This window comes from Scatophagus argus, chromosome 22 (assembly GCF_020382885.2).
Source record: "Scatophagus argus isolate fScaArg1 chromosome 22, fScaArg1.pri, whole genome shotgun sequence".
NCBI classification, from domain to species: domain Eukaryota; kingdom Metazoa; phylum Chordata; class Actinopteri; family Scatophagidae; genus Scatophagus; species Scatophagus argus.
Genome location: NC_058514.1, coordinates 1,820,992 through 1,847,570, shown reverse-complemented (window position 1 = coordinate 1,847,570; position 26,579 = coordinate 1,820,992). Strand labels below are relative to the sequence as shown.

Here is a 26,579-nt window from a genome sequence, read left to right as displayed (position 1 = left end):
AAGAACATTCAGTCGGTAAGAGCAGAAGATGGACGAGGAGGAGGAGGAGTGACTGCAGAGACGAAGAGTGAAAAACACACCCAGAGGACTGCAGTTTGAATGTTAAAAAAGAGGAATAAACTGCATGCTCGTGATCGACACGTGGGACGAGTGCTGCTGTGATCACCACATGGACCTATCAGCTCTCAGTGCACTACAGAATTGTGTAACAGCGGAAAAACCAGAGCTGGAGTAACTGAAGTGGCAGCTTCTTGAGATGAAACATCTGCGAGTACAATATTTAAAAAGTCTTGCAAAAGAAGCTATTTGGCATCTAGTCTGCACAGTACAAAGTAAACTCTCGTCTAAAACTAAAGTGAGTATAATCGACACAGTAACAGGAAGGGACAACAGCAACCGCCGGTGACTGTAGGAAAGCCTCCATCAGCAGTTTGATTAATCATGATTTTGTTGTGTTTGGCAGATCGACTCTTTAAATAAACAGTAACTGGGTATACAACATTATTACATAATAATGTGGCACATTAGCTTCAGTAAAACTAACAGCAGTGTTGTTTTAACACTTACAGGTTAAACAAAACAGGCAGAAGCTGTTGATCTCTGAGTGCACAGCAGATGGGAGGTGGATTTAGTTACCTCTGGACTGAGCCAGACTAACTGTTTCCAGTCTCTGTGCTAAGCTTAGCACGCCAGCGGTTGGCTCCAGTTCCTTCACTAGCTGGTTGTTAATGCTGGTCTGCTTGAAAACCAAACACAGGGCCCAAAACAAAATGCAGAGTTGGTGATAATTCTGTATTACATGTAGCCATTTAGCAGTCAGGTTAAAAAAATGTTGATTAACGCAGCTTTAAGTATCTCACGTTAGGTTGTCTGTTGTCCCCGAGGATAATAAGTTCAGCAAAGCATGACTGCAGACAGACAGCGGGTCCACCGGCTTCAGCCCGAGCCGTGAAACCCTACAGTGTTCGTACTAGTGTAGGCGTAGAAATACAACTGACAGAACAGAGTGCAGGTGGCAGCACACCAGAATTAAAACACCCAACTTCTGCAGATTTGAATGGCTTCGTTCTTGGTTTGCTCACAAACTTTCAGCAAGTGCAACTTCCATCCATCCATTTTCTATCCTGCTTATCCATCAGGGTCGTGGAGGAGGGGGGGTCACCCTGGACTGGACTCAGGGCCAAGTGCAACTTCCAGTTGAATAACGCATGTGCTCGTGTTTTGGGATCCCAGTTTCAGCAAGTCTGACCTGATTCATGTTGAACGTGAGCAGAAGCAAAACAGTTAGATCTCTCTCTACCTCTCTTCTGGGTCGTACCTCTTTTTCTAGCATGTTTCCACCTTTCGTCTTTCTTTTTCTTTAACACCAAAGCTGTTTGCTGACTGGCCACACACACACTTGTGATGCTCCCTTCGTTCTCCGATCCAACATGTCTGCTGCTGTGCCATAAACACGGCAGCAGCAGCAGCAGCAGCAGCAGCAGTCGGTTCTGTCAGTGTTACCTCTATGGCCCAGCTCAACATTAACAACATTACACAAACACTGGCCAAAGCCAACATTCACTTATTTAAAATATAAAAGTTTCTCCCTTCCTTATTATTGCATAACACAAGTGCTACAGAACAATAAAATATGTTATATGATACGTGTTGTGCACAAGTTTAAGATAAATTCAACAAATATTTTCAACAAGGTAATTAAAGACTTTTGAAGTTCAATCAATTTAAAGTGATCCTCACAGGACATGAAAGTTCAGCTCAGTCTGAAACTATCCAATAAAAAGCTCTGTGGTATAAAAATCCAAACATGGTGAAAAGTGTCAAAGCTCAATCACACAATCACTGAAGAGTCCTGTGATTGGTCATCACATGATATGGTTAACGACGCCGAGCTTAAATCATATGTCTGATGATAAGACAAGATATTTTTCTTACTGTCAGCAGATCAGTTCCACTCACATCGTCCTGCTGCCACAAAGGTAGATTACTGCGCCGCTGAAAATAGTCCCCAACAAATGCACTAATTCCTGCCATTTGTTTCATAAAAACTTTATTTTTTGTGCCTTCTTGTTAAAGATTTACATCTTTGGTGGGAGCCAATGGGCTTGGGGTTGAGAGTCACAGACAGGAAGTCAGAGATGGTCGAGAGATGGACTAACACGATGTTGGGTTTGATGCCGACGTGAGATTTGCTGACAATAAGAAAAATACAGAATAATACCAGTCTACCATCGCTGCCTGCCACGCAGCGAGCGAGCCAACTCTTGTAGGTGGAGTGTGGGAAAACTGAACATAAGAAAGATGTATTTGTCCTTCTTGTACGAGCCGCAGTTAGCTCAAGCTATCTCTGATAAATGAAGATCTACCCATTAACAACAATGAAGTATGTTTTCCCTCTCATATGTCTATTCTATTCTAACTTTGTAATACTGGTTGCTTAATTTCTGCCATGTGTAACATATTGAGAAACACTCTTGTCTGAATTATTTCTGCATATCGTTTCTTTAAAAAAAAAGTATTTAATTGGATGACTGAATGACTCAGGTACAACTTTTCAAATATATCGACTGGAGATTGACTTCTGGCTTCCAACTGAATTCACACAGAAGCTTCTGGTGCGTCTTATGGCTTCACTGGAGTGTTGTAGTGCCTGGGAGGTCAGCTGGACACAAGCAAAGATCAACCGACCGATCGCTCTGCCAGTTGCGGGCCGCGCTGACTTGACCGAGGGTCTACATGTCAGCCTTGACGAAGGACGCGAACATCCCGTCCTCCTGCTCCAAAAGAGTCTCCGGCTTGTCGTACTCCAAAATGTTCCCTCGCTTCATCACGATGACCAGGTCGGCCGTTAGGATGGTGTGGACACGGTGCTGGAAACACAAGGCGACAGTGACGGTTAGCTTCTGGAAAAGCGGTGACGTCCATCAAATAAATGCATTGCAGCACACGCATTCAGTGTCATACGCCCTCTACTGTGAAGCAACGACTCTGCAGGGGCCCGGGTCAGCCACCATGGATCAGCTGCCGACACACATTTTCTGACAGTAAGAAAAATTCAGAATGATATCGGTTTTGGACTGTCTCATCTCATCTTTCTGTCTCTACTTCAAAAGCCAACCTTTCTTTCACCTCCTCTGTCTCACGCCAAAAACCTCCTCCAAAACACTACGAAGGGGCTGCTGAACGTGTGGGTGTGTCATCTGAAACACACTGCACAGAGACCAAAACGGGGCCCTTCGAGGTGCAGTTACAAGACATTAGGATCAGATCTCAGTTTCTCTGCAGATGATGTTGCTCTTTCCGCATCATGAGACGTGTGATGTGAGGCCAAGTTTGACACTGCTGGGATGAGGACCGTCAACTCTGAGCGAAGGACTTGGATACATCAGGGTTTTCCTTCACTGTGCTTTGATGAGCATTTTGAAGTAACGTATTAGAAGAGTTCAACGGAAACAGCAGGAAGAGCAGTTCAAACAAAGCTGAGACAAAACACAAAGCTCTGAATTCATCAGCTTGGTTTTTATATCCTCACGTGTTCAGTTTATTAGACTGGCTGATGGACCACCTGGGACACCACCAGTTAAATCTAATCTAGAGACATGATGATGGATGAAACGGTAACTTTAAATGCTCTCTCTGATTACTGAAAACAATGAATGATGTTTAAAAGCTTAATAGCACTTCGTCTGCCCTGCGTTACATGCAACACCTACAGAACAGCATGCAGTAGCTTGTTTTTATACCAACCAGGCTTTCAGTGGCAGCAAGGCTTCAGCAGACCCAGACTCAGCCAGGAAAAGTAGAGGAAAAACAGAAACAGGCGGAAAAATGGAAGGAAGAGAAAAGAGAGAAGAAGACAATGTGGTCTGTGCTGATCCAGGTCTACTTGTGAGTCCTCACTAGCACACTGAAGAGGCTTTCGTCCTGAGCTAGCAGGTTGGGACCCGAGTCACTTTCCACCAAGATCCCTGAGGAGAAGACCAACACCTGCTCGGCGTCCAAGATGGAGGACACGCGGTGCTGGTGGCAGGACGAAGGGACAGAGAGGAGGACAGAGGAGAGAAGGAGAGGATGGGAAGGGAAGGAGAAGTGTAGAAGACAGACAAGTGAGAGGTGAATGGAAAGAGATGTGAGGAATTGAGGATGAAAGAGAAAGGATGTGCAAGGAAAATAAAAACAGGAGATGGAAAAGAAAAGAGAAGACACACAAGCCAAAGGACAGGAAATGAGTGGGATAAAGAAGGTTGGGTGAAAGGAGGATGAGCAGAAAAAAGGAAGAAAGAGAAAACACGGGACAAAACAGTATCACAGAGAGAGAGAGAAAAGTCAGAAAAGGAAAACAGATTCATGAAGGAAGCGGCTATGAGGACTGACTTTACATTCAAGACGCTAAATGCATTTGGAATATTACGTATATTAGAGACAGTGTGGAAAAACAGTTAGTGTGAAAAGGGAAAAGGTGCAGGAAAAGGATGCACAAAGCACCCTGATAGGAAACGTAACAGATGCACACGAAGCTCAAAGAAAGAGCCACATATCTGCACCCCTCAGCAGTGAACAACCTCAGAGCCTGACAGTCCGAGTCGACAGGACGACACACTGAAGGACTTACTGCGATCGTAACGACTGTTCTGTCCGCAAACGCAGTCATTACAACTTTCTGTAAGATGTTCTCCTGCAAGCACGAAAAGAGGGTTTAGAGTTGAGACAACAACAATAAAAACAAACTCCCTAGCAGAAACACTCATTTCAGGTACATGCATGGAAATTTCACAGTGGACTTTCATACAAAGTACCAGCTGAGCACTAACTGAAATCCTTCAAACAGACAGAAGTCTGAGTCACTAATGTATCAAAAATCTCTTCGGCAGTCCTTAATGTGATGCTCTGTACACTATCTGTTACCACACACACAAAAACACACACCGTGGCCATGTCTATAGACGCCGTGGCTTCGTCCATGATGAGGATGCTGCTCTTCCTCACGAAAGCTCGGGCCAAACAGAAGAGCTGCCTCTGACCGACGCTGAAGTTCTCCCCACCTTCTGTCACAACCGCATCTGAACACAGACAGCATTAAACTACCGGTTCATTCCTCGTGCTAAGGACTTCAAAACTGACTTGTGGTGCGATAACACTGGTTTTTATCTTGAGATGAGGACATTTATGTGAGTACCCAGTCCCCCAGGCAGCGCTTTCACCATGTTCTTCAGCTGAGCGATCTCTAGCGCCTCCCACAGTCGATCGTCAGTGCACGTCCTCTCTGGATCCAGATTAAACCTGCAGCAAGAGGAAGTGAATTTACACTGTGAACGGAGGGTAGTGAAGCAGCAGAGGAGAGCGAGAGAGAGTTGGCGAAAAGCGGCGGGTGAAAATGGCGTGAAGAGAAAGAATATTCTGACATCTCACTCAGTAAAGTGAGGATTTATTTGGAGCAAACCTGAGGTGACTGTGGAAAGAGAAACTTGAATTCAGAAGATGTTTGGTTGTATTTTTCTGTTGATGAACGCGTATTCTTCTACCAGCTGAAACTACGGGAGCCTCTAGAGGTACAAAGTGGTATTACAGACAGGACGAGTCGGGCTAGCTGGTTAGCACGCTAACTTCAGTAGATATCTTTGCAACACAATATACAGACGCCTCTCTCTTGTTTCTTCAAATTCTGTTCACGATGTTCACTTTTTTATTGTTTGAAACCAAAGTTTTGGCCACATTTTGCAGAGTGTTCGTATAACGAAACAAACACTTGATTGATCGGTAATTAATCTCAAAGTGTGATCTCGAGGAGTAACCGCACACACACTCAGTGTGTGTGCAGCAGAGTGAGTCAAACTGTGTCGGAATACAACAGCAACATCTAAGATAACAGTGTGAAACAGTTACTGTCGACCATTCACCCCAGGCTTACGTTCACATAAACAAGAGCCGGTGAAAGTGCCAAGACACACACACACACACACACACAATTATCTAGAGCACCATATCTGTCCAAACAAACAGCACAGGCTCTTCGTCTTTTATAACAAACACAGAGTCACTGTGTCGTCTGGTAACACAAACACGGAGAGGTTGTGAGTGTGTGTGGCAGAGAGGAAGACGACCTCCTCAGTCCATGACGTCTGTGACAAAAGTCAGATTAGGTCCAAGCCAGAGTTCCCACTGTGTTTTCAACCACTAACCCCACAGCTGGGACTCCGTGTCGTCATGTGACAAACGTCCTCCGAGGACAGAAATCTCTCAGACTGCAATTCATTTCTCTGTCACTTATTTATTCACTTGTTTACTCACAGTTTTTTTTCTTTGAATTTTCGAGCTCATTATGTGATGCTTCATTGTAGTTGATCCAGCAGTGTGATGCTTGCTTTCATTAGCCAAAACACACAGCAGGTTTAAATGTTTCTACCCTCGCTGGTTGGTGACATAAGGATAACAACAGGAAGTTGTTCGCTGTGATGGATGGAAACACTGAAGAGGAACCAGATCTTTAGATTTTAGATGATAACACGTCACGGTTTATTAAACAGAATATACTGAAGCTTTGACCAAGTGTGTGTTTTGTGTACCTTATCGATCCACTAAACAACACGGGATCCTGGAGGATGATGGAGAGTCGCGACCTGAGCGTCTGCAGAGGAAGCTTGCAGATGTCGATCCCGTCGATGATGATCTCCCCTGCAGAAAAACCAAACACGTCCTCGAGTCAAATCCCACTTTGAAAACCTGTGAATTAACTGACTCATGGCTTCAGCACTATTTAAAACTCACTCCTCCCAGTTGGCTGTAATTTAAATAACAAACTGTTATAAAAGTCAGAGTTTAACGACAGAGCTATTAAAGCACACAGTGAATACAAATAACCTGTGCAGAAGTGACACATCGCCAGGCTAAACACTTAAACAACGTTGCTTTGTCTCATGTCCTCGGGTCATAATGTTCAGTCAGACAGGACACCTATCACCAGGACGCTGCTCTGGTTTTATTTCACTGCTTTATAAGGAAACGCTGCTGACACACACGTCTTAATTTACTGTTAAAGAAATGTCCACTCAGCTATGTGTGTGTGTGTGTGTGTGTCTGGAAAACATGTGTAATCTCATCTATGTCCAAGCAATCTGTCTCAGAGCCGTCATCTCCATCCAGACTGAAAACAGAATGACGTGATTGCAACTTGCTTTCAAAATCCAGTAAATAAAAAGAGACTTTATGACTGCTGTCTGGAAGAAATGTGACCAACAGCCTGGAAATGACTGCAAGAGACTCCAAGAGACCGGGCCACGTCCTTATTCTAATCCTCTGATTGAAGAGTCTACTTCAGGTCCTCCTGGTTAAAAGTGAAGCGACACACATGAAGAACAGAAACACTTTCGGATTCTCACTCAGAGTCCTGCATGAGTGTTTAAAAAGAGCTAAAATCTAAGGAGGGATAGTTAAACAAACATTTTCTCCAACATAAATACCCACAACTATACTACAAGGTGGACGGTGGACGTTTAGGGGTGACGTGTCTAGAGGACTTTTCTTTGGATCACCCACTGATTCAGAGCTTGTGTTGTCTTTCTTCCACCTTAGCTAATAAAACATGTCAAAAGCACTTGAAGCTTTTGGACTCGTTTAATGAGTGTGAATCACTTATTAAGGCAGCCGGGACGGAGCAAGTTGCAGCCCCCGATGCCGACACTTGAGCTGAGTCCCTGCACCGTCCAGTCACCACTGTGGAATAAACATTCCAGGCTAATGTTTCTTAATGTATGGGACAGACTAAACATTTTCTGGGTGAAACAGAAGAATGGACCGCATTCGTAATGTGCTGCAGCGAGTAAGAAGACATACGAGGGACAAGATTTATAGTTCGGTTTATAAGGTGAAAAGGGTTTAGATTACCACTTAAGAAAGGAACAGTAAACTAAAAGGGTGATCAAGTTAAAAGGGCTACACGTAGCAGGGAAAAAATACAAGATACCTGAGTAAAATTACTATAAATATTTCAGTCTCATCCAGTCGGTACTTTTAGTTTTAATGTTTCTAAATATCAGCACAGATTTCCCAGAAAATGTGCCTTCATATAATACTGAACACGCAGAGCAAACATGACAAGAGAAAAGTCCACTAGTTGGTCTGTTTGCCAAGAAATATATCAGAATCTATTAAATCAATATATAAGATATAAGTACCCAGTTTATTTTAAGTACATCTTCTTGATCTTATAAGTGGATAAGAGGAAATGACAGAGAAGGAACAAGACAACACAAAGACAAAACAAGAGACCAACAGCGTTGTGCTGTTTTTGACGGTGAAGTAGAACTCCGGGTCAAGAGCTACTCAAAGCAACAACCCAGTGGGAAACCCTCCAGCAACGTTCCCAAACAGACCAGAGCTTATCTTCAGAATCGCTGCCTCTAATGAGACACAAACACACTCAACCAGTGGGATAAAACCGGACCGAGAGAAGTCAGACAAACCAAAGCTGAAAGAAGTGGGGGAGGGGGTGATGTGAGCTCTCCCCGTTAGCATAGTCACAACAGACAGACCCACCTTCAAAAATATCCACCATGTTGAAAAAGGCCAGGGACAGAGAAGACTTCCCGCTGCCCGTGCGACCACAGATTCCCACCTAAGAGGAAGAGCAGAGGCGGTCAATAAGCCTCGCTGTGACACTGGCGCGAGACATCAGACACCTGTGTGATAACAGTGGCAGGTACGTGTCGAGTGTGGACGCAGTTTGCTCACCAAGTGTCACTTCAGGGTTTAATGGAGGCACATGGCTGTGACTTCAAAGGAAAAGTCCACATTAAAACAACAAGCCGCAGTCTTATTGGGCCCTGAGATTCCACACTGGACTACAATATTAACAACAATATTACAGACCTCAGTGGGAAACCTTTCTGAAAGTACACAACAAATGTATTTTTCCATGCCCTGTGATTGAAGTGTACTGGAAAACAGTCTATAATGAGGTTTGATTGTGCCAACATTTTGTATTCATACACTAACTGTTGTGAACTGGCCGTGCCTCAGCCTTTACCGCAAGAGATCAGTTTGAAATTTGATATAAAATGAACATGAAATCATAACTTTACATCTTTAAGGCCTTTTAATTCGGTAATGATCCCACAAAGTCTACATGGTAGTTTAATTTTGCGATACATATTAGTCTGGACGCATGACATGGCACTGACCAACCCTTGCGAGTTTGGGGGTCAAGCAGGAAAAAAATGGCGGCCTGGTCACAAGTGATCTGTTATTAAAACTAAACGGGCGCTACAATACTCTTCTTGGCACCAACTTTGTTGTTTTCACGCTGAACGAAACACTGGTCGCCCAACACTCGAATTGGGAACCACTTAACACTTTGTCTTTATATCTGCACTGTTAGAGTGCATATTACACTTTTATGTATTACAGGTATGTTTATTGTTTATATTTATACCTACTTAAAGTGCTTTCAAATGCTAAACATAAAGAGTTAAAGTAAACTGTAACCAACAAAAGCATTAGATGTGGTAGCTTACATTATTATTCTCAAAATCAACAAATAAGAGATTAAAAAGATGTAGCACTAAATATCAGCACAAATGAACAATATTGGCCATTTTAAGCCGGCACAGGTGATCAGTGGAGCTGCGCCGCGCTCTCTTCACAGCGTCATGTTAATTACCTTCTGTCCTGGTTCGACGTACGCGTTGACGTGTTTGAGCACCGGCTTCAGCATGGGATCGTAGCGCACACACAGGTCCTGGATCTTTATCTCACCGTTGTGGGGCCAGTTCTCAGGTACCTGAGAGGTGTCTGGGGGGGGGGGACACAGGAGGGGTTTCATCACTCCCTGATTTTAACTCTCACTCACCCTCAAAGACACCGGACCACACTGGAAAACTGGAAAGTGCCGTCTGTAACCTGAGACCACCGCAACAAGAAACAGACCACGAGCTGCTTCCCAGTTGTGTACGTTACAGTCCTGGCTGGTGTAAACAGTGTAGAGACCATATGGATCAAGTCATAACAATGCAAACACATAGTTGTACAGTTTTCCTGTTAAAGAGATTCCCAACCAACACCACAACCACACAGTTTTATTACTGTTAAACTCTGAGCTGAACAACTGGAAAAGCTACACCACAACCCTGCTATGTAGTAACAGCAGTGCTTAGGAGCCACATCATTCATATTAATACACTGATAACGTAAGAATTTCACGGTCCTAGTCTGGCCCTCCTTAACGTTAATCAATTCTCTGTAAGATTCTGTGAGGTCAGAGAGGAAGAATCTTTTTGTTTTCTGTCATTCAGGGGTTTTGGGATTGTTTAGTGGCTTCATGGGTTATTTATTTACTGTAAAAGACAAAGCTGGGAGGAGATGTCAATGAGACAAATGACCCTTTACAAGCAATATATGAGAGATGGAAACCTTATCCTTAACTCCACTTTCCTCCTTATCTAATCATTTAATAGAATCTGAAAAACTATCAAATCTCTCTCTTTGTTGCTTTCTTTTCACCTTCTTTGTTATTTCCAGCCATCCTTCAAGTTCAGGGATTGCTTTTGTTATGTTTCCAGAAATAGCAGCGTTTTCTCGGTCGTTTCAGAGAGTTTTCCTTTTTTGTTCAAGATCTGAAAAGATTTTAGTTTGGTTTGATCTGACTTGGCTTGGTTAGCTATTAGTAATCTTGATGGCACCCTGCTTAAATGAAACGTCTTTTGTTATCTGGCCTGCCAGGAAGAAATTCCAGCTGCATTTGTATTTCACCAGAGCAACAGCACATCCCTTAAACCCAAAACACAGCTTCCTGATTCTTAAGCAAACGATGAAACTGCTCACAAACGCATGAAGCCATTTGCATCACACACACACACACAGAGTACAGATCGTTGATTCATTCTGTTCCATTCCACCACCTCATCTTCATCACAAAGATCAAAGGTGTGGTTCAACGTGAGACTGTCACAGCAATGTGGGTGTATGACGCCTTGATATGAAGAAGAAGAACTCAGTTACCCATAGAGCCTTCGTAGTTCTCTGACTCTGTGCTGAGGAAGCTGTTGACTTTCTTCACAGCTGCCATCTGGACCTCCAGGTCTGCCAGGTTCCTCACAACCCAGTTCAGGTAGTTGGTGACCTACAAGGTGATACACAAAGAGAATGTGTTAGGTTTCCAGGGTTTTGTTATCTTGAGGTACCAATCAAGTGCACACAGCAGGTTAAAGTATGCAGTATTTTACTTAAAAAATAGTAGTCAATTCCTGATTCTACTACTACAAGGTCCTAAAATGTCCCTTTAAGGTAGCGATTGTAGAGCCACGGAAAGTGCAGGGTCGAGTTCAGGAATGATTAAAGTTATGTGCAGTAACAGCTGTCTGTTACAGCTCAGACTGAGATACTTAAGCAGGTAGGAAGATTGAAAACAAAGTGAAACAGTGTGACAGAACTAAAGAAAACTCACAGTGAGGGCGTATGTGAGTCCGAGGCCTACCAGGCCTCCAGAGGGCAGACCATAATGTAAACTCCATATGGAGGCTCCGGCTGCTGTCAGCACTATCACTGCTCCGAGGTAGTCCTGCACAGAGAAGAAGAAAACTTTACTCACACAATCTTAACACAACACATAAACATGAATGAGCTTTTATCTTCATTCGTTTATATATTTCATTCATCTAATCCTGTTTTTGGTCACTGACTATTTTTGTCCATCCAAACTAAAACATGGGGAGACTTCCTGTATCTGCACACACTCATAAAATAGCTCCTCACCGTTCGGACCTCCAGCCAGCGGTTGGCTGCAGACAGAAACAGGTAGGCTGTGTTATTGGTGTCTGTCAGCTCCAACATTCGCTGTTTAAAACGAGCCTCGTGCCTGAAACAAACATTTAAGAACAGATAAGATGTGCAACGCATCCCTGAGTCAGAATAAGTTCGTATTTGTCCGCTCTGCCCTCTTTCTTTTCTTGCATCCAAAAAATCGTCTACAGAAGACAGAAATGTCAAAGAACATATTTTCAAATGAAATAATGAAATAGTTGTTCAGTCTATATCTAATCTCAAGGTTTTATCATCATCTGTGCTCAGTAGGAAATCACTGCCAACTGAACCGGTCTTGGTTTGGAGGGAGACCAGAGGATAATGATAATGGGAACTATCCAATGATTGCCAAGAATATGTCTCAACACCAGATTCACTGTTTCTGTGTGTGTGTCTCTGTGTTTGTATACTTGTGTGTGTGTGTGTGTGTGAGGAAGAGGAGGTCCTCGGGGAGGACAGGAGGAAAAAAAAGCATGAGAGCTGTTTAATGTTGGATTAGACTGACGATGGGAAAGAGAGTGAAGACAGAAATACAAGAAGAAACTGCTGCTGCTTCCACCAGCAGAACGATAATTACAGCATGAGCTGAGCTAAAGCTGCTGACGCTACAGTTATGAGCAAAATCACAACTACTAACACTAACAGAGCACACAGCAAAATGTCAGAGAAAAAAGTGATGTAGTGTAAAGTTTCCTAAGTAAACTCATTCTAACCCAAACATGATCTTTTTAAATTCGAAACACAACACAGTATTTTTTATGTGCAAACTGCAATCACATGTCATGTGACCAAAAAAACAGAGATTACATGATGAATGTCACATGACTTCATCCTTTCCTGCATGCCTGCAAGTCATAAACTGTGTAAAATGTAAATGCATGAAATGATACAGAAAAGCTTAAATTTTTTAAATGACAGAGAAATGTTTTTAAAAATGTTGTACTATTTACATCCTGTGAAATCATGTTGGTGTTGCTGCTGGTGACTTTTTACAAAATTAAGTCGCTAAGACAGGAAACAATCACATTAGAGCGCGTGTATGCATGTGTGTGTGTGTGTGTGTGTGTGTTGTACCTGAATGCCCTGATGGTGGTGAGCCCTTCGGCTGTCTCAGAGAAGTGGCAGAGCAGAGGAAGCTGTGTGGAGTCATCGAGGTCCTGAAGGTCCCTGAGAAAGAGACAGAGAGAAAAACTTCAAAACCTCTTTATTTGCTCAGAAAAGACTTTTCCAAATACAAGGTAAATAAATACCAATAAAGGAATAAATACAAAAACAAAAATCATGCACGCTATCCACAACAAGCAGACTGTGGACTGACTTGGAGGCCACCCGGAAGTACTTCTGTATGAAGTAGAAGGCCACCCCCAGGGGGATCAAGGCGATGAGAAAAGCCGGAGTGATGGAGGAAATGACCCCGATGGCTGACAAACAGAGCAACGTGGACCTTGTCAAAGACTCCAGTGTTGGAGGAATATGCTGAGAGAAGAGGAGACATGGAAGTGAAAGTGAACAGAGATTTGGTTTGTTTGGTTTACAGATGACAGCAAACAGCAAAGAAGACAACAATGTGGGTCCACAGAGTCACAGATCTCACCTGGTCTATGATGTTGGTATCAGCTGAGAATCTGTTGAGGATCTGCCCCAGGGGGGTGATGTCAAAGAACCTGAGGAGAGGAAACAAATACATCTAATGATACTTAAACACACACATTTTAACAGATGTTGTGTTTCCCAAAACAGCTGGCAACCACAGGAAGAGCAGCGTGACTGAATGTAAACCTGAATGGATGGTCAAAATGAGTTTTGTGTGATGCAAAATCAGAAATGGAAGATTCATTTTCACCATAACATAAATGTGAGGAAAATCTGGACTTATTAGAGGTGTTACCTGATGGGGGCGTGGATGATCTTGTTGAGGAGGTTGTGGTGCAGGTTGGTGGCTGCAGAAAGACCCAGAAACTCCACAGTGAGGGAGGTGATGAGGCACAACGTGATTCCAGCTGCACACAGGATGATGAACACCGGCAGATAGTAGGAGTCGTCCTGTGGGCCACACACACACAGGCAAGAAGCCACCAAACAACCAGTGTTTCAGGAATGCACACTTCATTAACTGTTTAAAATGAATTATTATTTTTCCAGTTTTTCATTATTTTAAGTAACCCATTAAAATTACTCAAAAACAAACAAACAGTCTGGCAAACCCGCAAACCGTTACTTGAAAAAACCTTGTGAGTAACCTTATACCTCAGGCTGTCCAGGAGCAGGCGTGGCCAGTGTGGTGTTGGCGCCGTAAGCCAGGCTGGTCCAATTAGCGCCAACTCCACCTGCTCCAGCACTCTGATTGGTTTTGGAAGAAGTCCAGATAGCCAACCAGTAGTCAATGGCAACAATGACCGAGTGTTTGAGAAGTTTGGAGGACACCATCAGGAAGACCATGAAGAACCCACCAGACGACAGGTAACACCAGCACACCTGAGGAGAAGAGGTATGAAGGTCATAAAAATAGACTGAAGACTGATTAAAAACTATTTTAATGAATATATAAGAGAGTAAACAGTTCTGCATGAAAAGCCTGATGTGTGCAGCTGTACAGAAGGATTACCCTCCACGGGATCTTTGATCCTCTGTTCGTGGTCGTGGACATGTTGTCATCATCTTCCTCCTCCTCTTCTTCCTCTGGCAGGATGAAGACCAAGTATTAGATCCAACGTGTGTTACACAAAAACTACATTTTGTTAATACAAAGCAAGTTAAAAACTTAGATGCTGTGACAGGAAGCAGCATTAAAAACCACAGAGTTACAAAGCCTTCAATCCTCTCGTTCAAAGCACTCCAACGACTCCATCAGCTGCCTCTTATTTCATGTCTTTTGTGCGAGAGGCAGAAAGATTGACAACAGATGACTAAATTTAAGAGTCATGAAATTAGCCTCAAGGGACAAAAGAGTAGCGAGTCCACTACCTTCGTCCTCATCATCTATCTGGTTCTTGGCCTCTCTGGAGTAAAAAGCCCTCCTCAGTGTTTTCCTCTCTAGGGTTGTTTGGCTGTCCTGCTGTATGTCCTGCATAGAGAAGTGCAGAGGATTACAACAGAAACGTTACAAGAGAAACAGAGTAAACTTTGACAATATGAGGATCTCTTCTTAATTTCTCGATTTTGAGACTGAAGTTGAACCCTCATGACCGTACCTTCTCCAGCTCCTGGTCTTGTCTGTTCATCAGGGTTTTCCAGTGATCGTAAAGCTCAACATCATGAGTCTGAATGTCCTTCAGGGTTCCCTCTCTCAGGACAGAACCGTCCTTCATTGCTATGATCTGGACAGAACACGCAAGAAACCATTAAAACTGATTAAGTGGCTAAAACAAATATTGCTCACTGAATGCATTAAATATATTACAGCAAAGTAATTAATTTTGAGTATTCTTACCCAGTCTGCATGTATGAGGTACTGCAGTTTGTGGGTGACCAGGACTACAGTCCGTTTATCGTCCTGCAGAAACTTGAGGATTCCTTCCTGCATCAGGTGATCACTGAGGTGGATGTCCAGCGCTGAGAAGGGATCGTCCTGTGAGACACAAGACAGAGGCAGGTAGAAGGGAGACACACAGTGCTGCTGTTTGGCTCCTTTTGTTGTCTTGTTGCTATTAGCCCGGATTATCTGGTGACATGAGGCGTTTACAGAGATTTAAACCTCTGGAGCGTTTCATACATATTTCAGAAATGAAAAATCAGCCTGTCGTACCTTTGTCACTACCTGTTATCATCTTCAGTTTATTACTGGGATCATTTGAATTCTTCTAAATGTTTATAAGCACTTGTTCCTATTATATTGACTTGCTGGTGAACACTAAGGCCTATCTCGCTGGGTGGGTCGATGCTATAGAGTGTGCACTGTATTGTGCTAATGGAGTTCTGGCTATGATCAATTTATGTATTTTATGATTATATGATGACGAGTATTTATCCCGAGATCAGATATGAGAAGTCCAAGCAGCTGTACTTTCATAGCAAAAATAATGTTAATTAAAGAAAACATTCCCTCCTCATTATACATTACAGTTACAAATGAGACATTACCAGCACCATTACAAAAGTGTGATGAGTGTGTAAAAGAATGCCACTGATGGCTTTCAATGAGCAACGTCTTGATAACCAGCGCAGTGGCAACAGGAAATTACACAGAAAGATAAATATATGACAGCAGAGGGAGAAGTGAGGAAGAAAATGACACCTCCTCATCCCAGAGGCCAACATGTAAGAGATGTAGGCTTAGGATGTGACTGAAACTAATCCAGTAAAGAAAGGGTGGAGTAGTACAGAACGTGTTCAGATAGAAATCAGAAAGTTAATCTCTCCTCATCATCACTGACGATTCCTTCCTTCCAATGTCTTGTTGCACATACATTAGAGAGGAAGCCACCAGTCTTTAGTTCGGTTTGAAGAGCTCACCAGGAAGACAATGTTGGTGTTCTGATAGAGAGCTCTGGCCACGCAGATCCTCTGTCTCTGACCTCCACTCAGGTTGATGCCCTGAATCACAGCAACACATGACGAGAAACGATAATTTAACAATTCATTAAACCTAAGTATTAGCAAACAATCAGAACTATCTGTTAAAGAGTAACAAATGAAACGTGTGCAGACCCTCTCTCCAATCTCAGTTTGGTCTCCAAAAGGCAGCAGGTCGATGTCTGGCTGAAGAGAGCAGGCGTCAATCACTGCCTTGTACCTGAAAAACACCACGTAAACACCATCGTCACACCTTCAGATCAGGAAGGAGTTCAGTGTCTTCCTGCTTCATGCAGCACCACTGAAGCTTCTGACTTCTAAGATTCATTTTTTCTGAAACTGCCGTGGGCAGTAAAGGTAATTTAAAATGTCACTTTGCAACATGAGACACCGAACAAAGGAACAAAAACACCGACAGAGGCCAAACGGCACAGAATAAACATTAAAACAAGCCTGAAACTGACTGTCAGGGTTCTCACCTCTGTTTATTGAAACTGCTGCCAAAGATGATGTTTTCCTCCACTGTGGCGTTGAGCAGCCAGGATTTCTGGGCAGCGTAGGCCACAGAGTACCTGTTCTTACTGGGTGCATCATGGGAAACAGGAGCAAACAGGAAGGTAAGAACTACAAGTCCTTTGTTCGTAAAGCTTTAAAGAGCAGGAGGGCTGATCTGCTGTCACTGGTAGGTTTCGTTACCACTGCAGTCGATTCCTTCCAGCACAATTAACTTATATCTTCTTTATTAAAAGAAAAAGCATCTTAGATTTTAAAATGACAGCACAAGATGACATCAGTTTTTGAAGACCCAACGCCAATCTCCAATCCCATAATATCAGATCAGTGCTCCTGTTCTGACCAGCTTTATTAGTGCGACAGCCCAGCATTACAGAAAAAGGGAGGACGAGAGGGAAGGGGAGGTTATGTTTCAGAAGCTGTCAAACTCCACCGCAACATGAAAAACGTTTGGTCAGACATGAGAGAGAAATATGGATGATGAATCGGGTTAATGATGACGAGCTGCAAATCATCACCGACAGCAACAAAATCATCAATACCGGCAGCTATAGCAACACAAACATAACTAAAAAACATCAACAAGGACGACAGAAACTGGGACACTCTGCTGGGAGTCTGACGTGAAGGTCACCCTACTCAGCTTTAAACCTGCAAGAAACCGAATATTTTTTCATTTTATTTAAATATTATTACACTTTTTTCACAAACATAATATTGCGTTGAATAAAAAAACATCATGTAACAAGCTTCTTAATAAAATTTTCAAAATAAATCCCTTAACTTTATGCACTTGATCTGGAAAAGTTTTAGCTTAGATGGCACTGCGCCTACGCTTTATAATAGTGAGAAAAGTGTAAATGTTTTGTCCTCCGACCCAAATTGACTAAAGTCTGAAAACACATACTGGCAGAGTGTGCTTGAGTTTTGATTGTTTGAGTGATGACTCCCAGCATTAAAAGCACAAACCACACCAGGACCAGATGGCACAAAACCAATGATCAACTCCACGAGGAGGAGAGAGTACGCCGTGAAGGCCGCTGCAGTTGTTCCTGAACACACACACATTGACGTGATGCTGCTGCAGCAGACTGATCACATCAGCGTCATCATCAGTGCATCACTCTGAATATTAACTTTATTGATTACATGAGCGCGACATTATAACTGCTCGGCTCCTACGGCGAAGTTTCTCAGTGACCAAAATATTACATTACATTTGTCGCATTAATCACCCCACCACACCCAAATTTTTCTTCCCCTTCTGGTGGGGGAGTTGAACAAGTGACCCTCCGATCACAAGCCGCTTCTCCAACTTCTAGGCCACGGCTGCCCCCCATCTATGTTACTATATTTAAATATTATATATTATTTTATATTATTTAAGACTAAACTGTAGTATAATAATGCCTTACACTGCACTGTGAACATATATCAGGTCTAACAAATAGCCTGATTTGTATGTGTCCATGAACAACACAGCCTGAAATACTGCAGGTAAACATTTTGGATGCAGCAGTTTTTCCTGAGAGAGGCAGAGCTAAGATGGAAAATGGAGATGAAGGGAGGAGAGGTGAACGAGGGGTGAGAGGGTCACTTCACATCGGAAGCAGGATTCAGGAGACAGGAAGAAGAACGTCTACCTCTGGATGTCTTCGTCAGACTCCTCTGCCCCTGACCAACTGTCAAAGTCACGTCATTAGTGTTAGAATGAGCCTACTGCGATCTACCTTGCTTATATTTGTGTTTGTGAGAGGAAATACAACACAAGACAGACAGCTGAGAGGGACAAACTGAAGGAGAAACGGGAAACATGGAAAGAGAAAACGGAGAGAGGAAGACAGGGAAAGAAACAAAAAAAATGGAAGGGACAGACATGTTTCAATGCCGAACTCCACATAATGAAGTTAATCGAGTTAACCTTCCCACCCAGTAAAGAAGAGCCATTTAAGTGATGCAGTCATTGTCTGAGTGTCATAATTAGGTTTTGTGGCTTCATATTTTAGGAGCAGGAGGGTGTGTGTTTGAAAACTCTGTCCCAGGTTAAAGGATGTTCAGTAGGACTGTGTAGGTACCTGACATATGTCTACACCTAACCTGCAGATTTTCACTGAAATGACAAACATATGTGGTGCTCAGCTCTGGTTCAGCGATTCTGTGTTTCCAGTGACCAGAAAAACAGATTTCAGCTGTCCTTTTGAATGTGAACTGGGACTCCAAACCTAAATTTGACAACTTGTGTCATGCGCCATAGATACTTGCTGTTTAAACAGCATTTAATTAACTATATCAAGTATAAAATATGTGATAACTGCACTTTGAAAAAGAGTAAAATGCAGGTGAGCCAACACCTGAAATTTAACCCAGATGTCTTACTACAGTTTTGACCTCAACATCCAGACATCTACTGCCCGATGAACACTGTGACAGCACTGTGGCTGGTTTTAGGGCTCGTTCTGGGTGTATTTCTAATGGCTGCCTGATTACTGAGTCCTCAACAGACGGAGAAAGTCACTACAGCAAATTGCAGAAGTTGTTTGAAGGGAATGTGTTTCTGGCCCTTTCCACCTGTTCTGGGTTATAATGCTGCACTTCATTGCTGATAATACAGGTGGTTAGTTAAACTTTATATAAATCACTGTACATTAGATATACATGGATGTAAAAGTACATGTCAGTGTTGAAAGTACGTGTACATGATTATGTTTCAGGAAGATGAGACCAGAGAGGATGTACCTTATGTTCCCTTCGTGGACCATCTCACAAACAGGCAGCCTGATATGGCAAGAAGGCAGGAGGTAAAGAGACAGAAACCACGCACAAACACAAACACACAAACACACACATTCTCTTGTGGTTCAGATGTGCATCTATAATAGATTAATAGATTATAGATTTTTTGATTGTGGAATGAAACTGTAGAGCAAGAGGAAATCTGACAGAAGTTAAGACTTCCTGTAAGAAACAAAGCAACAGAAGCTGGAAAGAAACTCTTGAGAGGATTCTGAGATGTGGTTCTATGCACAAAAAGAAAAAAAAATACACTACACTTTCCAGTTTAACATGGGTCCCCGACAGTCCGTGTGGCATATTTTTGTCATCAGAGTGTGTCTGCGTAGGAACTGCGTGGACAATCACGTACCTTCAGTTTTTTGTGTCCGTGTCCCCTTTACCCTTCAACAAGCTACAAAAAACATCTATGCATGTGTGCGTCCTCCAAACAGTCTCTATTAAATAGTAAAAACACAACCATCCCTCTATGTGTCTGTCTGGGAGTGTATTCAGGCCCTTAGAATCACTCACTCATGCTGTTCAGAGAACCAGGGTTATGCAAGTAACTAAAAGGTTTAATTTTTCTCATCAAAACTGGCAACTAAAGTTGTTTAAGGCATTTATCATTGGAGGAGGTCAAGGGGTTTGATTAGCATGACAAGACGCATTCCCACCATGCACTTACTGAATCATTTGGCTAAAAATGACACCGAAGACGAGAGTCTGTGAAGGTTATAGTCATAGCTTATAATCAGCGAAGGTGGAGGAAGAGGAGGATCAGCTTGTCAAGTCACTGTTGGGGTAAATAAATGCCTACTGATGAGTCCAGATCAATAACATAAATTTTACTGCACGCTGAGTCAAAGTGATTTTCAGTCATTTTAGAGGGATCATTGCTATCCATCAGAATAAAATTACCCTCAGCGTAAATCACTGGGAGAACACTATTGTTAAAGTCAGTATTCTCCTCATTATTGATTTTAGTGACCTTAATAAAGTCTCCCTTTGTGTGGCTCGCCAGATATTTTGACACTAAGATTATTTGCTGCAATGGAAATGAATAAATGATACTGACACTAACACGGTCATGTCATAATAGAAGCCTTTTTAGTATAATTCAAAATGCTCACATTTCATTTATTGAAAGGCAGCTGCATTCAGCTGAGAAAATATTCCTTTAAAATGTCATGAAATATAAATGTAATAGAAGTATAGTTCTCCAACATTAATTGTATAAATGAAACTCTTTTCAGCGGATGCATCCAACAACCCAGCGAGTCATTTAATTTCATTATAACCATTAGAGCAGAAAATTAAATCACATTGGGAACTGAGCCTGGACACTTGATGCTAATGGACAAAACAATTTGTTCCTGCCAGTACCTCTCAAACCGCGAGTCTTTCATTCTGAACACAAATAAGATAATATTAATTTACATCTAACATCATAACATGTGCTGTTATTACTAAGTTTTGACCTTTATTTAGGAATCACCCCAAAATATAAAAGATTTACAGCATGTAACCCTGTGTGTGATGCATGTAATAGAGTTTGTCCTTGTAAACACTAAAATAAAAAATAAATAACATTTTCCTGTATGTTGCATCATTCGCCCTATTCTAGATTTATTTACAACTGGCAATCTTAATGCTTATTTAAAAAAAATGAATCAAAAAAATGAATATCTTATTTTGCACGGATGCTGTAGAAACATTTAAAAGAAAACAAAAAGACCAGAAGTGACAAAGAGGCAAAAAAAAAATAGAAAGATGACTTAAAACACAAACAGCCTGACAGAATATTGGGCAGAAGGAGCAGGAAGTTCGTGCTTATAATGAGGAATATAATGAAAGGCCTTGGCCAACATAACACAGTGACTTTGAGTAGCATTAGAATGGATGTCAATAGCAGCTCTTAAGTATGTTGGAGCAGCACAGGAAGGTCCTGAGTAAAATGTACCACAGCATATAACATGAGACACTGTGTCCTATAAAGTGTTGGTGTAACGCCTTACTTGCTCCAGTAGACTCTTCCCTCGATGGTCTGCATCTCACCGAGCATGGCCAGCAGCAGGGACGATTTCCCACAACCCACCTGGCCCACAATCATTGTCAGCTGACCTGCACAGATTGAAAGGGTTGAGAAAGTTGCTGTTGGTGTTGTCCTGACATGTAAAGGACAGAACTTTTCACAGAATTTTGCAAACATTATCATGGTGGGTTTTCTCAGCTTTCAGGTTGGGATCCCCTTTGTGGGACAGGATCATTCACACAGCGATACAAGCACATAACACACGCACACACACACACTAGAGTTACTACATATAATATTACACCAGCATTTGGCAGAACAACAAATCCTGTTTGTCTAAGTAGTAGCATAACTGGGATTGCAGTCACTTCCCAAGGGAAGATTCAAGAGTGTGTGTGTGTGTGTGCATGCGTGTGTGATATTCTACAAGGTCCATCTGTTGGCAGCCTCCTCAACATGGCTCGGTCTGCTGACACTTGGCATTTCAGTGACGTCTCTGTGACCTTCCTGTAATCCTCTCAAAGCAGGCTGCCGTGTTTCCTTCACGTTCTAACAGCGTTCTAACAGCGTTCTTACAGCAATCTTATTTCACTAAGGAACAACGATGATCTAGAGTGACTGATTAATGATAAGAGTGAAATAAAATACTTAGTAGGAGTCAACCTCAAAGCTGACATCAAGCTACTGAGTTAAGATTAACATTAATATTGATCAGGTTTGCTAAATTTGCCAATAAACTGTTCCTCAAACTGTTCCCAACTCAGCTCGGTTTACAAGTGATTTATTGTCTGGTAGAACGGTCAGTCCTACCTGTGGGGATGCGGATGTTGATGTCTGACAGTGTGGACAGGTTGCTTCCCCAGGTGAAGAACCCATTGGTCACCTGAACAAACACACAGAAATAAATGAGAGATTGCTTCTGCAGTTAGTCACAAGACTAACTGGGAAAGATAAAATGTAAAGTATTGCAACTTCACTTATTCTTTGCAGTGGCTACCTGACGGTAAATGGTCATTGTGCAGCACATGACTGTGTGCTGTGTTTTCTTGTTATGCGGAGATCAGGATTTCCAGAATTTAAGAAACTCTCACTCTGAGTTCTTTGGCTGCAGAGATGACTGTATTATTACACAGTGAAGGACACATACTGTGCTCATGGTATGTGGGACTGACAAGAAAAAGTCAGCCTTTGTTCTGGAGAGTTCAAACAACATGCCATTACACAAGAGACATTATGGCAAAAGGTGTGACATGTCTTTAACATTAAAGTGTGCCACTCACTCGGACATCTAAATGGAATCAGGCCAAACCACTGAGCGTCCCCTCCACACATGCTTTCTGATGTTAAATAAAAATACTCAGCTCTGAGAGATCATGATATTTAAGATTCTACGTCCACTAAACACATTCTGCAGGTGCGTCTGGTTACATTTAAAGACATGGACTGATGATGTAAAACATCGGATCTCAAAATCTTATAACAAGTGAACTACGGTTTGATTTCTTTTTTTTTTAAATCAATGAAAAACAAAATCATCTTAGCTCATTTTACAGTCCAGAGGAAGTAAAGAAATCTAAACTTTGATTATTATCACCATCGAATAAGATATTTGTACCAAATTTTCCTCAAACAAAATACACGACGGCAATTCAAATTTTGTCTCAAAGCTGGACGGCTGCTTAGATTTTCGAGCCATATGTAATTTTCTGACTGAAAAAAAAATAATCTACGATCTTTGTCAAATAAAGCTTGTTGTGTCCTATTTGTTGGAAAGTTTCTTCATTTGTAAAGTAAAACCACAGGGATGAAGTCAGTAATTCCAGCTCCACACACAACGTCAGCGTTGAAGTTCCAGATGGAGTGAGGACCATCTTCATGAGTCTGTCACTGCAGTAAAAAGACAATCGCCCGACAGCAGAGACACATGCGGCAGACCTGCGTATCTAATCCCTGTTCAGTGATCTATCACCCCGCTTCCTGCTAGGACTCTGTTTACATTCCTCCCATCTGTTGCATTTATTTGTTTATTTTGTGTTTATTTTATCTGACAATCCCCAAGTCTTTCCTCCGCTGTTCCCTTCTCCCCACGACACAGATCCCAAAAGGCATCCTGGAGATACAAACATCTTTGTTCCTTTGTAAGCAAACACTCAATAGGAACTTACTTAAAACTCATACGGGGTTAAGACGTCGAGATGAGACGAGATGACGCAACATTAAAAATTAGTCAAGTATCTCATCAGATGTGGCACACCTTTAAATGTGCCTGTTATGAGTACAACAGTATTGATTTCATTGTCGTTCTGTGTGATTTACTTATACTGAATGATTGCGTAATGGCTAAACGCTTCCAATAAACACAATAGTGAGACATGAGCTTCATACTTAAAGCGACTGACAAAGATAAACAAACATGCTGGAAATCACAGGCTGTTGTCATGGCTACTGAGTTGGTCACATGCAGGATGAGACACATAATGGAAAGTAAGAACAGATAATATCAATAAAATGGGGGAGGGAAGGAAATGGAAAGGAGATACGTAAAAATGGGGAGTGAAACCTGAAAATAGGGGCTGTCAACAAATATTCTAAATCTGAATATACAACTGAATTGGGAAAATTAGATGGCAGTTAATGTCCATGACTGAGGAATCCCATGTTCAGGACGCACACTCTCACATGAGAAAAATGACGTTTAAAAATTAAACATTTAGATTGTTAAACTGCTAAATCCCTCACTGACAAGTCAACAAAGACTGCTCTCTCTAAATCCCTCGCTCTTCAATTAGCGGACCGCCGTCTGGTCGGTAGCGTCGCCCCGCAGGGATGAGACAGGAAGAGCAGCCTTCGCAGAGCCACTGAGAAAATGTTAGATACATTCACAGGGCCCTTTAAGGGGCAACAAATTCTCGTGTGAATCCTACACTTCCGGAGAAGACAGAGTACACACACGCACACATGCATCACATGTATGATTCCACGCACCCAGAAGTGACCCGTGGATGTACAAACAGTGAAGATATGAAACAGCTGTTGATAAAGTTAAATAAATAATGGCATTAGGGAGCAGTTCCTACGTGTCTGTGTGAATGACTGCAACACTTGATGCAGGAAATGGTTTTCCAGCAGATACCAGTTCAATGAACGATTTATACTTCAAGCAGATTTACATCATCAAAAGGCAATACTTGATTAACTTTTGATTTTTGATTTTGATTGCATCAGCTGTGATATTATTTTGCAGCCAGATCACCCATCTCTAATTTCCACTCTTGCGTCTCCATGTCTATCAAACTGGCAACCCATCCCTCTGTACCTAAACTCGTCAATCCCCAAAGGTCTCCTTACACTTGATGGCTGAGACAGGAGTGTAAAAGTGCCAGGCAGCTGAATTCATCGCCCCCTGAATGTGCTGCCTCTGATCATCTCTCACAGCAAAGCCTCTCGGACGTCAAATAGGCCGACATCGAGACAAAGTTCTCTACTGAAACATGTTACCCTTGTAGCTTTCACATCAGCCGTCTCTGACACTGACGACCCCCACCAATGAGACAGTCCCATTGGGAGTGTCCTTTCTTAAGCAAAATACTTAGATTAAAATGTCTTTTGAACTGCTATGTTCTTGGTGTCTTTGAGAGTTCATACTCTTTTTTTGCCCTCAACCCCTTCGGCTATTCCCCAGCATGTGAACTTTGACCCTGACCTTTACAGCCACATCCTCTGTCTCCGTGGGCCTCATGTGTCGCCTGGTCGGCTGCTCGTAGTTGTCCATCTGGTAGCGCACTGGCTGCTTCCTGTTGATGGCTTTGGTCTTCCGGGGGACATTAAAAGAGAGGGAGATCTGAGGTTAGTAATAAACTCAAGATTTTTCTGCATCCGCTTTAGGTCCTTGGGGAGAAGAAGAAGTAATGCAGGGGTTCCTTCTGATGCAAGCCCCAGATGGTTCAGTCCCACTGTGGGCACATTATCCTGTTTTATTTATCCAGACACAGTAAACATACAAAAGAGGCAGTACATGAGTGTCTTTACACTCTATGTGATCTTTGTACAGTTCACACAGGGCACAACATACTAGATATCTTAAGTATTTTTGTGAGTTTGTCGGCTATGTAGCATAGCATCTCGGTCCTTTTTCCATACACATGTGCTGGTTTGGCTTGACTTGGTGTGACAGCACATCATCCCAGCGACTCGCATCTCCTTTACAACAGGAAGATCTCTGAATGACGTTATGCTTGTCTTGAGTCAATGACGACGGCTGATCTACGCTGTGACTACTGGTCAAAAGAGCAGCTGGAAAAGTGAAGATAAACACACTTCATGTCCCATGATATTTTTTGCTGTGAGTGTCTATTTTGGCCCCACACTCAAGAAGGGTCATCCCAGGCATTGGCGCATACAGGCTCAACTCAGCGCATGCCGATACTAATAGCTGAGCAGAAGATATACAGTATTATGTTACAGAAATTCAAAGAGAAAAAAGAAGAAATCATATTACATACAGTGTTTACAGGTACAGTCCATTCAAACACAGCATGGCCACTTAGCTCCCAGATATCCTGGTAAAATTTAAATAATGAGAGTGACCACTTTACTACTTTGAGTTTGTAAGGACTCCATAAAAGAGACAAAATGCAGCTGCTACAACTTGTCTGCAAATGGGGCTTTCACATTAAGTATCGAGATAATCAAATTGACATAAAGACTTAGCTTAAGCTCAATACTATTGTGTTTATGTTACCCTGATATTAGCACTGCTGAATTCAGTTCCTGAACAGTAAATTTAATGTTCTATCAGAAAACCATTAAACCTCTAAAGAGCTCTTTGAGTGGTCTGACCGCCCATTTTAGACACAAAATGTGTAAATCCCACTGCAACATAACAGTCAGCATGTGACTGAAACCTCAGCCACAGGATTAAAGTTTGGGCTGCAGGTCAGCGTGTGGTGGTGTTCTG

General features: G+C 42.3%; 1 protein-coding gene across 10 annotated transcripts in view; it reads right to left on the bottom strand.

The window, feature by feature from the left end:
• Window positions 1-555: 555 nt before the first annotated feature.
• abcc9 (ATP-binding cassette, sub-family C (CFTR/MRP), member 9) overlaps window positions 556-26,579 on the bottom strand; it is a 39,759-nt gene continuing 13,735 nt past the window's right edge. For 3 of the 10 annotated variants that reach the window (XM_046379571.1, XM_046379570.1, XM_046379572.1), the window contains exons 16-42: window positions 25,326-25,433; window positions 22,433-22,505; window positions 21,606-21,711; window positions 19,555-19,593; window positions 18,462-18,500; window positions 16,785-16,886; window positions 16,441-16,525; window positions 16,246-16,326; window positions 15,224-15,361; window positions 14,985-15,110; window positions 14,758-14,857; window positions 14,399-14,472; window positions 14,041-14,268; window positions 13,682-13,836; window positions 13,388-13,457; window positions 13,112-13,269; window positions 12,868-12,960; window positions 11,746-11,848; window positions 11,438-11,551; window positions 10,993-11,113; window positions 9,656-9,786; window positions 8,533-8,611; window positions 6,564-6,672; window positions 5,177-5,280; window positions 4,927-5,060; window positions 4,613-4,675; window positions 556-2,870 (exon numbers count right to left, since the gene is read on the bottom strand). In XM_046379571.1, the coding sequence (XP_046235527.1) occupies window positions 2,733-2,870; window positions 4,613-4,675; window positions 4,927-5,060; window positions 5,177-5,280; window positions 6,564-6,672; window positions 8,533-8,611; window positions 9,656-9,786; window positions 10,993-11,113; window positions 11,438-11,551; window positions 11,746-11,848; window positions 12,868-12,960; window positions 13,112-13,269; window positions 13,388-13,457; window positions 13,682-13,836; window positions 14,041-14,268; window positions 14,399-14,472; window positions 14,758-14,857; window positions 14,985-15,110; window positions 15,224-15,361; window positions 16,246-16,326; window positions 16,441-16,525; window positions 16,785-16,886; window positions 18,462-18,500; window positions 19,555-19,593; window positions 21,606-21,711; window positions 22,433-22,505; window positions 25,326-25,433 (2,871 nt within the window). In that variant the 3' untranslated portion in view covers window positions 556-2,732. Of the gene's footprint in view, window positions 2,871-3,747; window positions 4,021-4,612; window positions 4,676-4,926; window positions 5,061-5,176; window positions 5,281-6,563; window positions 6,673-8,532; window positions 8,612-9,655; window positions 9,787-10,992; window positions 11,114-11,437; window positions 11,552-11,745; window positions 11,849-12,867; window positions 12,961-13,111; window positions 13,270-13,387; window positions 13,458-13,681; window positions 13,837-14,040; window positions 14,269-14,398; window positions 14,473-14,757; window positions 14,858-14,984; window positions 15,111-15,223; window positions 15,362-16,245; window positions 16,327-16,440; window positions 16,526-16,784; window positions 16,887-18,461; window positions 18,501-19,554; window positions 19,594-21,605; window positions 21,712-22,432; window positions 22,506-25,325; window positions 25,434-26,579 lie in introns of all 10 variants that reach the window. The other 7 variants (XR_006842276.1, XR_006842279.1, XM_046379573.1 and 4 more) reach the window with 4 other exon arrangements.